Below are 12,356 nucleotides of genomic sequence, written 5' to 3' on the forward strand. Positions count from 1 at the left end.
TAAGATAGAGGAATATTTGTCAGAACAATAGGGGAGAAGTAGTCGTATTTCCTAATTAAATTTACTCTCTACTACTTTTTAATCACACAGAGTGGGAGTGAGTGAGAGATTTGCCTGGAGAAAATACTCAAATTTCCCTCTCTACTTTTCAGGTTAACTCTTGATAGAAAGTACATCTGAGCCTTACTACAAGACCTACCTACTCCTGATACTAATATATTGAGCAGATAGGAGAATCCTATTTGTGCATGTATAGATGTCTAATATCTCTATCTACAACCTCCTTTTTCAATAACTAGATTCTGGGAGGTGGGTCATAGGGAGCAGCGCCTGCCTGTTATTTTTTCTCATATGAAGACATCATTATGTAATTAACACAAGAAAGTCTTGTGGCTTAGATTATGCTCAATGTGTACATAAAGCAAGTATGTTATTTGAAGCTAATCTAAAGCAGCAGCATGTTCCTCACTCACCCAAATTATCCCCACAATATAAACATTCTCAACAGGAAAGATCTAAAGATAGACCTTCTGGAAAGCTTTGGCTAATTCTTTGAAATGGCAGCTGTTCCCACTACTGTCAGTGCTCACTTACAAGAACTATTCTGTATTTGTGAATTGTGAACCCTTATAAAAAAAAAACTGTTCTAGGAAGTGGAGTGAGACAGGACAAGGTTTATTTACCATAAACAAAAAGCACAATAGACTTCTCTTGAAAGTCTGAAGTTCAGCAGTAAGGCTAGGTGCTTTCCCTTCACTTTTGCTACATTAGATAGTGATAATCAACATGGTATAAGAAAGAAATATTCCCATTTTTTTCTCTGGAAATAAAAATCTATTTCCCAATGTACTTAAATCACTGCTGAAAACATGTTTTTTTCCATTCATCTTGCAATGGAGGCATTGTTCAATGAAGTACCTGGCAGAAGCCATTAGAACCCATATACTTTGAATTTTTACCACATCTCTGTTAGACATATTGAAGTGTACAACATGCTCTTGTTGCAGGTATTTATCCCCATTAATCTTCCCCTTTTTAAGAAGCCATCCATTCAATAAAGTTCAGGAACTCAAAGAAAGCCAAAGGTGATTTAGTTAGATTGACAAAGTGAATATTTCAATCATTTTTTAAGGTTTGGTGCAATTAGCTAGAATTGAATAGAAAAGAACAAAAAAAATTGATGCACTGAAATGTGTTTTTCTCAAAAGTATTTGGAATTCAGAACACGCTTCTCTACTAAAAACAAATGGATTTCTTCATAAATGATGCAAAAAAGGCATTTTCAATTTGCAAATAAAATGGTGACATGGTTGGCATACAAATTGCAAAAGAAAAAAATGATGTTAAAGAGATAAGACATAAATACTGTAATAGCAGATAATGTGGATATGTGAAAGAATTCTAACATTATACTCTTTATACAAAGGTCAAGAAATTTCCTCAGAAAAAGTGGATGAATATTTGCAGAAACAGAATTTGTTCCAACAAAGTACTGAAACCAAGCTAAACCATTCTAATCTATACTGTTAAAATGAATTAAAATGTCAAATAGCATAGCTTGAGAGTGTTTGCTAAAATTGTTTTCAGACGTCTACAGACTATAGAAATTTAATTAACAATGTAATATATTTAATATATTAAAATATGCTTTGATAGATCAGAAGCTTTTTTAAAAATGAAATCAAAGTTACTTTTGTCAAATGTGAAAAAGGTATCTACTAAATACTTACCAAAAATATACAAGGAGGCAATAAAAATGCAACAGCTGTCTTGGAACAAATGAAACCCTCTCACTTTCTGCTACATTTATACAGCCGTTTGTGGGATGGAGTACTAGACTATACAGGTCTGCTGTGCCATTTTTGGAAACATTTTTTTCAGGGTATGCTTATCACTTTGACAGCTTATAGGCTGGATAAATTAGGGCACAATTTCTGGCACTCTTGGATAATTTCCCACTGTAGGTTGTTAAACTGGCTTTGTCTTTGCTTCCCAATCCTTTTTCTCACTTTGTTTCCTTAACCAATTTGCTTCATTAAATTATTTAGTTAACTGTCAGCAATTTTGTTCACACTCCACTGGCTGTGGTTCCAAAAGAAAAAAGTAACCAAGTACAATAGTATGGCATGAACCATTCAACTTGTCATCACATTTTGGAAGAAAGCAAACATAAAATAACTACCTTATCATGGGATAGGATGACTCTATGCCTGAAAACTGTGGGTGACACATAATTGGTCATTTTCTTCTATCTCTTTGTTTGGTTTTGGTTTATATGATCTATAGCACTTTTTTTTAACCCAGCCTCTCAAAAGAGGCTTAGTTATTCTTGGAATAGGTTTAGATCTATTCTATGAATAACTAACCTTAATCCAATCCATTATAAAGTATACTATACTAAAAGCAGTGTGTTAGGTTGGGAGAATCGAGTTATACCCACAACTCTTTTAAAATGATTTCTTGGCCAAGTACCTATGTTCACATGGTTATATGGTACATCTTCAGTTCCCTATGCCAATCCTCTATAAAGCCCCCCCCCCTCCCCGATTTAGTGTCCTCAAATAATTCTAATTCCCAATTCCAGAACTGGCTCAATAAATCTAGAGTGTGAGGCTGGAAAAAGCAGTCCTCACATGTTCTGCAGAATACCTGTGAATGACTACAGCAAAACTACTTTTACTCAGCATAGAGATAGCTCGGCATTCATAGCTTGCAGATTGCAGCTTCTTGCAATCTGCAAGCTAAAAATTATACTTAGGGATCACAGCACATACTCCCGACTGTATAGAAATATATTTCTATTCCAGAGATTAATCTTCAATTCAAAGCAGAATAGCGATCTTCTAATATTTCATGCGTGTGAAGAAGTGGAGCAGACTTATTCAGTGTGACGTGAGAGCAGAACATTGTAGTAAATAACTTTTAAGATTCCTTCTGAGTGAATCATTCATTCCAGTAATTCAGTTACTCTTAAAAGCATGTAACAATTTTGCAGGTATGGTATTAAAAAAATACTATTCATACACCTTTTACCAAGATTAATTTTTCTAGTCAAAAACAGAAAATACTTGCAGTTGAAGATTTCAAAATGAACACTAAGCGCGCATATATATATATATTGTGTTTGCATCTGACAACTATTTCAATTCATAGTTTTGTTCAAAATTTGGCAGCACTTCATTTAGCTGTAAGTTAGTTGTCAGGTCAAGTTGACACCTTGCTAGTTGTCAGATCTTTTCAATAATGATCCTTTGTATTCCCTTGGCTTTTCCCTATTAAATACTTTTCAGGTGTTATGTACTTTGGCACACCTGGATCTACCATACAAAGAAAGAATTCTATCTGTGAGTGTTGGTCTTTTTCAGTGCCAGCTCCTGATAATATGATTAATTACCCTTGAAAAAAATTCCTCTTTTTCAGTAATGAAAATTATCTTTTTACAAAAAAAATAAAGCAAAAAATAGTATACTTAAAATGATACTTAGAATTGCTTCTTATGACAAAACACTTTTTCCTTTCAATATGAAAGGTAATCAGAATTATTAGTCAGATCATAAATTTTTATGCAACAAAAAACTTCCTTATGTCTCTCAGCAAACAATAAAAAATAATATAGTTAGTTGTTGTTATTTTGGATCCAATTCCAAGAATTTAAATTTTCAAAAACTGCCCCTTCTCTATTTTTTATTAGGAAAAAAAATTAGTTATTGCTAATTTCCTCGTGCACAAACTACAGTAAGCATTCAATATATAACAGACAAGTTCAGTTCTTAAGATTTTATTTAAAGTTGAGAAATTCATAATGATTCCAGCTTTCCCTCCCTATATTGCACTCTGTGAGCTCCTTGTTATAATCAAGAAGCAAAGAAACCCAATAGTTGAGAATAGTTTTCCCCAAATGTATAGTTCAACTCTGTTAAAATAAATTTATATAGAAAAGACAGCATTTACAACTGATTTGACAGTGTTCAGCTATTCCATATTCCCCAAATATATTAAACATCCCAATTGCAGCAGCTTCTAGTAGTGTTTTGATAATGTTTTTTTCTTAGCAAATATAATATTCCATTGTTACAGAGCTACTCAAATCAACTTTGGAACAACTGGATGTACATCTAAAACTTCTTAATGAAGTTGAAATCCACACCTTAGGCTGAAAATATATAAACTGTATCCAGTGCATAGCTTTACAGTAGCTTTTGAGAAGTCCATTATCTCAAATTGGCACACAAAATAAGTCACACAGCAAATTCAGTGCATTTATAAGACGCCTGTTAGACATAAGACAACCAGAAGATGTAGTATCACCAAATAACCAAGAAAAAGATAGCGAGATTTTGCCCGTGAGGTCAGCAACTTGGAGCAGAAAATACTTCGTCCCCGAATCCATCTCCTAATAGAATGTGCTCCTCCTTTTACCTGCACACAATCAAAGAATATACCTTGTTTAAAAGTATACACTGGAAATTCTTTATTAGATCTGTTCAGTAAACACAGACTTAGCCAATAATTGTGATGCAAAAATTTTCATAGGCACATAAATTTGATAATCCAATAATTGATCTAATTGTTGGGACAGCTTGCACAAATAGCAATAGCACTTAGACTTATATACTGCTTCATAGTGCTTTACAGCCCTCTCTAAGCGGTTTACAGAGTCAGCATATTGCCCCCAACAATCAGTCCTCTTTTTATCAATCTTGGAAGGATGGAACAACCTTGAGCTAATCTTGAGCCTGGTGAGATTCGATCTGCCAAATTGCAGTCAGCCGACAGTCAGCAGAAGTAGCCTGCAGTACTGCACTCTAACCACTGCGCCACCAAGGCACACCAAATATTATCATGTCATCGGCATGCAAATTCAGTAAAACTAAACAATGAAAGAATTCATTCAATTTTAAGTGTCATATATCATCTGAAGTGATTGTACCCTTAGATGTTCTAGTTACTTTATCCATTTCTTTGACATATTTCTTTCTCCAAGAACTAAACTTGCCTTTTTATTACTATTATTATAGTTTTAGGAGACAGAGCTAGTTATTGGCTCAAGGACACCTGCTGAGTTTTATGATCAACTGAGCTTCCAGTCTTAATCAACCTCCACAGTTATTTGCATATTTACAGAGAGGATTGCACTTTAACATAGACATCTTGGTAATTCAATGGCATTTCAAAGAGCAGCACTTCGATAGTTGTGTGTGTTTTTTTTAAGTGATTCAAATATTGCAACTCTTGAAAGGTGAGATCAAGTGGCATTTGAGAAAACAGTATAACCAGAATTTTGTTAAAATAACAGAATTATTTCAGTCCTGGATGCAAAGCAAAGAATTTAAGGAGAATCTAGAGACACAAAGTCTAATGGGAAATTATTTTCATCATATGATCTCTGCTTTTTTTATATGATGTAAGTTATTTTCACATCAATTAGAGAGATTTCATCTTATGAGCTTACCTTTTGCATTACAATATGTTCATTTGGATTGATGACCAGAGCTTCTCTTTCCTCATCAGATTCCATCTGAACAGCATAATCCCTGGGTGATGATCTGTAAGTAATCATTTCAAGCCTTGAAAGAAAAGTTAATAGAGTTCAAGATCTCAAAAAATTTTAAGCAATAACCAACTATTTATTTATGTACACTTTTCTTTGAATCGTGATTCTTAATACTGATGGTTTTTTTTTCAAATTACAATGTTAGATTTTCTTACTTTTCAAGCAGGCGAGATTTTTTTAAATTAAAGTCCTATTCATTTTCTTTACTTTTTCAATTTTTATGCTGGCAAATAATTCCAACTTCTGGTGGCTTACAACAAAAATATAATAAAAGAATCATCCAAAAACAAAACAAGCCCCCCAAATATAACAATTTAATATAATAAAACCTCTATGATAAAAAGAATATTAGCAGACAATAAAATATTTCTCTTACAGGGACCAGCCTAGTTTCCAGAAGAAGACTGTTCCAAAGGCACCACTGTAGGAGAAAAAGCATGTTTTCCAGCTCATCTCTCCTCACCTCATGAAAATGGGCTGAATCTCCCAAAAGAACTACCTCAGACAGGTTAATGAGCTAGAAGAAAAAGTCTTACAAGAACTTTGACGCCAAGCCAAACAGGGTGTCACATGTCAAAATTAGGACACTGGGTTGCACAAAAGCTAATCATATGCATTTATGTAATATGCATTATTGGTGAAATACCTCAGTTGACATATGTGGCTTTAATAAATCACAGTTTCAATCATAAAAAGGGGACAGATTTGTTAAAATAACTGAAACAAACAAAGATATGGAATAGTATATTAATTTGCTTATGAGCCAATGCTATCTCCATCGATCAGATTAGCATATACAGCAATTAGATGGATTAGTATCAGAAAATATAATTGGAGTCACAAAAGTGATAACTATAAATATTATTATTTGTAGAGCTATAATAACATTTCACATTTCATCACTTCAGTAGTCGTAAAATAATATATTTGAATCAATGTTCTGAAGTTTATCTAGTAATTGCTTCCTGAAACATGATTCCTCGGGGCAATGTTGAATGTTACAGGATTCTTATACTCCCATAGTTGTACAGCCGTATTGTATTTGTAAGACTGATTTTTGTTTCCAAATATTTACAATGTACAGAAATGCCATAGTCAATAATTCAAGAAGGCATTTTAAAAAAATTCTTGGTTGTACATCAAATCTAAAGAAATGGCTATGTCCATTGTGAAGTGTTTCATATGTCTTTCTATTCCAGGTCTTGTAGCAACATGTTTTTCATAAACGTGACATAAATGTTTGTCTATTGAAATCAAGCTCAGTAAGATCTCTCTATGTATGTCTACCTTTTAATCTGTTCCTCAGATAGTCCCAAAGCATCTTCTGCAACTTTTCTTCTATTTCTTTCTTCCGAGAGCCTTTCAGTCAATCGTATTATGGTCTGTTGCTCTGAATTACGTTGTCCCTCCAGATCGACAAGTCTAGTGCAAACCCACAAGTGAAGTAAGTTACACATAAGAAAAAAATAGTCTTATTTTTATTTATTTGTGCTTTTATTCAATTACTATACTAAAATTACTCAATTTAAGAATTATTTAAAATATTTAAAGTTAAACTAATGCCCTTTCCTTAAATTATATCATAGTGTGATTTACATCTTAACCAACAAAATGTATTTTACTACTGCAACAACTATTACTACCACATAAATATATAGCAACCTTTTCTTGAGTTGGCTGAGTTCCATATCATCTATTTCAACAGTAACTGCAGCTCTTTCTTGAGGAGCTCCTGGAGGAACTTCGATTGGAAGGTCATTCTAAAAGGAGTAACATGACATGCTATTTCAATGTTGATGTTGATGTTCAATACCGTTATGCCATTTATGAGAAAACCATTCATAAAAGTAAAAAATTAAACCTACACCACATTTATTGAAATAAGTAAATTTTCACTTCTTTATAGTTAATTCCAAAATAAAGGAAACATGGATAGTTGTCAACTTACAACAGTTCATTGTAGTGATTGTTCAAAGTTATAACCACACTGAAAATGTGACTTCTGGCTGTTTTTCACAGTTACAGCCTTTGCAGCATCCTCATCATCATGTGATCATAGTTCAGATGCTTGGCAATTGGTTCGTATTTATGACTGTTGCTGGGTCTCAAGGTTATGTGATCATTTTTTGCAACGTTCTCACAAGCAAAGTCAATGGAGAAACCATATTCACTTAACAACCGGGTTACTAACTTATCAACTGCAATGATTCACTTGCCAACTGTGGCAAGAAAGGTCGTAAAATGAGGCAAAACTCACTTAACAAATGCTACACTTAACAACAGAAATGTTGGGCTCAATTGTGGTCGTAAGTCGAAGATTACCTATACATAAGAGGCTTACTTGCATTTATCATAGAGTTTTCTGGTAGTGGATTACAAAACAAATGTATGAAGGGACTGTGAATAGATCAAGGAGGAGGGAAAAACTGAGATTGGGATTAAATGCAACTGATACCCTCAAAAAGAAATAAGTGAAAATTTAAGAACAAAAAGGCAGTGCATGAAGTTGCATTTGGATGTGATAAAAGGATGATTTGTCTTCAAGGTCAGAAAATAATGCATAGGTGTAGTATATGGGGAGGAATACTAAATGGTAAACTAGATTTTAGTTGTATTTTCTTTGTTTTTCTTATCTTATACCTTTACTTTTTTTTTTTTTTTTTTTGCCTTATAGGTATTCCCTCAACTTACTGCCACAATTGGGACCAAAATTTCCACCGCTAAGCAAGGAGGTTGTTATGTGAATTGGGCCCAATTTTACAACCTTTTTGCCACAGTTAAGTGAATCATTGCAGATATTAAGTGAATCACGTGGTCACTGAGTGAATCCAGCTACCCCTACTGACTTTGTTGGAAGTTGGCTGGTTGCGATGGTCGCAAATAGTGTTCACATGACCCTGGGACGCTGTAACCATCATAAATATAAGCATGTAACTTTGGGGATGCTGCCGAAGTCATAAGTATAATGACTGGTCGTAAGTCACGTTTTTAAAAGTGCTGTTGCAATTTCGAACAGTTGTTAAACGAATGGTTGTAAGTTGAAAACTACCTGGATTTCAAATATTCCGTTTCTGCATTTTGCATGATCATCTTGCCCCCAAAAAAGAGCAGCGTGAAGATTATGTATGCATGTAAGAATGACAATGCATATCTAGAGTAAGCTTGCAAAAAAACAGCGTATTGATGCACACTGGCACAAACACCGAAGCTTTCTGACTTGAGTAGGCTGTTGCCATATCTATGTACTGTCTTCTAGGTTTTTAAAGTATAAGATATAGATATGCTCTTTCAAGAAAGCAGAGAAAATTACATTTCCTGATCCCTTCATCTTCCCGCAACTACTTATTCTATTTGGAAAAACTGGAACTAAAGTCTCAAGACTTAAGTGATTTGCTTCTACTAGTAAAGATAAACAGCACATCAGAAAACTGATAACTTCTAGATCTTCAAACTTAACTATAGATTAATTCAAACTTAACTATGTGGATAAGGCTATGGTACTTTCCATGCAGACTATTCCTTAGTGTCTATTTATTCAAAATTGCCAATCTTTCTTACCTGGGTGTTAACTTGAGCAGAAGCAACTTGTACCTGATAGTCCCTTTCAAGCTGCAAGTAACGATTCTGGAGGTCATTACAGCGAAGTTGATTATCTTGTAAAGTTTGGGACACCATTTTTAGTTGAGCAGACAATACAGCATTTTCTTGCACTGACTGCATTAGCTGCAATAATTTGAATTGGATAAATGGCTAAATTCATGAATATGCCCAGACATGCCAAAAGAATCTAAATATTATCATTAGACAGCCAACTTCTACATTAAATCAAAATTGTGTATTTATTTGAAAGAATACACATATACCCAGATGTCTATAGTTTCACATTATTTCTATACTGAGCTTCACACCATTTACTAAATCCCGAATAGAGATGCTTACATGCTTAGGCTTCTGCTAAGGCATTAGCAAGAAGGAAATTAAAATTTTGAACACTTTTCTTTATTATATTTATGTAATATTATATTTATGATAAAAATCTAACTGATTTTTTTTTCAAACTATCTTGTAGCAGAAGTTAGTATAGTACATGGAAATGTATTACTGAGTGAATTTCCATGGTTCCATATACAAGTATCAAGTACCATGTTTTGCTGTATCTACATACTTACCTTTGAGTTTATCTGTTGGAATTTCAGTTCTCTCTGGTGCAGCTCCTGAAAGCAACGCTGGAGTTCACTCTGTAAATGAGTTCTTTCAGCTAATATATGCTTCATTTGATCAGAGACATCTGGGTTTCCAGCAAGAGTAACAGATTCTAATCCCTTGCACAATATATAAGAGCATGACAATGTGACTTAGATTGGCTAGACATAGTCTACAATGTGATTGCATACAATGTCAATTTTGAATGCATCCTGTTGAATTTCCCCCACTGCTCTTGCCACAATTTTATCACATTATTTCCAGGAAGACAAATATGAAAATTTATCACTACATTGTATTTATAACTACAACTCTCTGTAGTAGATGCCATAGTATGTGCCTAAGATATACATGCCATCAAGCTTCTTGACTAACCTGGGCTTGAATAATGATTGCATTGTATTGTCTTATAAGCATTGTACCATGCTATAAAAAGTATATATTATATATATATTATATGTACTAATATGTTGATATGTTGATAACTAATGCATGAGAGCTTGAACAGAAACTCATTAGGTTTTGCTATGTTAAATATTTCCTGTTGGAGAAGTAAATCATTTTTTTTTAGGAATCGGAATGTGGGCATTACTGTAATAATATTGTCACACTATTGAATGGAACAGGAATACCATATACATAGAAACCATGTATATAAGCCTGTCCCATTAAGACTTTTAAGACCATTAAGCATCTGAAGTGGCATCATGAAAAAATGGAAGTGGTCTATTGTACTTTCTTTCCTCTGCATGGGTAAGATAAATTTCACCATATCTACTTTAGAGTTACTTAACAAACTTTGCCAATTGCATCATTGTATTGTAAATATTATCACTGGCTACAAAATTCTCCATACCACACAGACTATGCTTAGAAAAGATTATTTAACAAGCTTTTCAAACTACATATAATCACTCTTACTTCAAGTCTTTTACCTTTATTGCTACTTGCCATTAAGATAAAAAAGACAAAGTGACATGTTTCTCTCCCTTGAAAAAGTACCAAAAGGTAGCAAAAACTGAAAGACACTTTGAACTTTGGCATATTCCCAAATCCACAGAAGGATCCTTCACAACTACATGCTGATTCTAGGGAGTTCATCCCTGGTTTGAAATTATTGCCTTCAAATTCTGAACCTACTTGCTACCAGCTAGCCGAAACTAGCTGACCAACATGATGTTCTGTGTGAGGCAACAGTGGGTGAACATGTGCTCTCAGAATTATGGTGTGGTAGAGGGATTAAGAATTGTGTGTCTTTTTTAAACACCTATTTCCAAACCTTATCTTTGCAATACTAACATTATTGGCCATTAGTGCCATCTGGTAGTATACCCAATGTTTTGGCTGAAAAAGGGAGCTGGAGTCGGAAGTGGCCTAGCTACAGATTGTGGCATTTATGCTGCTGCTGCTGCTGCTTATAATAATGCAGTAAACATATGAAAAAAATATGAGTTTTATGATATTGTTGGCTTGAAGCAGCACACTTTACAATATCAATTCTGTGACTGGAAATATTCCAAGTTTTATACACTAATGATAGAGAAAACTGACATCTTGGTCAGGCAACTCCAAAGTGTGGTTTTCCTAGGCTATTTATTTTCATTTCAGTTAGTTTTATTCTCTTCAATTGACTTATTCCCAGGAAGTGCATTTAGATGCAAGATTTCTATTCCAAGGATTTTATGACTTGGAAATTGATGTGGATATAAATTCAAAATTTAATATAAAATGCAAACAATGTATTTTGCCTACTTTGTTTGATGGTGTAGTGGTTTTACCTTCACTGAGTAATGGCTATCAGGAGATACAGCTCTTTGAGTCACTTCGTGGTGCACTTTCTTTAGTTCTGCAACCTGCTTTTCCTTTTCTACAAGAGATATCTGGAATTGATTTTGAAGTGCTTGAGATTCTGTCAGCAGACGGTGGTTTTCTTTTCTAGAGCAACAACATTAAAGTAATAATAAAGAGTTAGACTACTTCATGAACCTAATCTTAACATTGATTGTTCTTGTTTCAATTTCATGGGGCTGGTTTGATGCATGTTTCAATGGAAAAAAACCTGTCAACTAAAATATTTCTATCTGATCTTTCCATATAAATTTCATATAAAGGTTATATGAACCCATACAGGCAGTCATTAATTGGCCTAATGTTACCAGTAACGTGTCCTGGAATTTCAATCCAATCCAATCCACTATGTCACATTTTCTCACATTACTATGAGATTTTCCCTCCTGCTTAGGTTGCTCTTTCTGAACTTTTAATTGTGGTATCTTAAGCTTTCAAACCATAAAAATACACACATACACAAAGACACACCGGTACACTATACTAGCTAATATACATGTAATGCACAAGATCTTTTGCACATTAAAAGAAAATAAGTAATCATAGGGCTTTTATAAATAATATTTAAAATTTATTTTACCTCAGAGCAACTACTTCATTATGGTAAGAGGCTCTTTCTTTCTCAGCTTCTTCTTGAAAAGCTTTTGTCTGGTTCAAGTCTCTCTCAAGTTCATCTACTTTGGCTTTCAGTTTCAAGATGTCAGTTGTTGCAGAATTAGTTCCTTCTTTAGTCTATGGAAGAGAAAAGCGT

At 33.9% G+C, this 12,356-nt stretch overlaps 1 protein-coding gene across 13 annotated transcripts in view; it reads right to left on the bottom strand.

Annotated features, from left to right (window-relative positions):
* Window positions 1-3,762: 3,762 nt before the first annotated feature.
* LOC113410250 (uncharacterized) overlaps window positions 3,763-12,356 on the bottom strand; it is a 50,412-nt gene continuing 41,818 nt past the window's right edge. For all 13 annotated transcript variants that reach the window (XM_087951176.1, XM_087951172.1, XM_026664723.2 and 10 more), the window contains 8 exons: window positions 12,186-12,337; window positions 11,536-11,692; window positions 9,724-9,876; window positions 9,113-9,277; window positions 7,217-7,314; window positions 6,842-6,976; window positions 5,453-5,567; window positions 3,763-4,419 (listed from right to left, as the gene is read on the bottom strand). In XM_087951176.1, coding sequence (XP_087807302.1) covers window positions 4,261-4,419; window positions 5,453-5,567; window positions 6,842-6,976; window positions 7,217-7,314; window positions 9,113-9,277; window positions 9,724-9,876; window positions 11,536-11,692; window positions 12,186-12,337 — 1,134 coding nt within the window. In that variant the 3' untranslated portion in view covers window positions 3,763-4,260. The remainder of the gene's footprint in view (window positions 4,420-5,452; window positions 5,568-6,841; window positions 6,977-7,216; window positions 7,315-9,112; window positions 9,278-9,723; window positions 9,877-11,535; window positions 11,693-12,185; window positions 12,338-12,356) is intronic.

This window comes from Notechis scutatus, chromosome 1 (genome assembly GCF_049901735.1).
Source record: "Notechis scutatus isolate UNSWTSFEM ecotype Mainland chromosome 1, rNotScu1.2, whole genome shotgun sequence".
Classification (NCBI taxonomy): Eukaryota; Metazoa; Chordata; class Lepidosauria; order Squamata; family Elapidae; genus Notechis; species Notechis scutatus.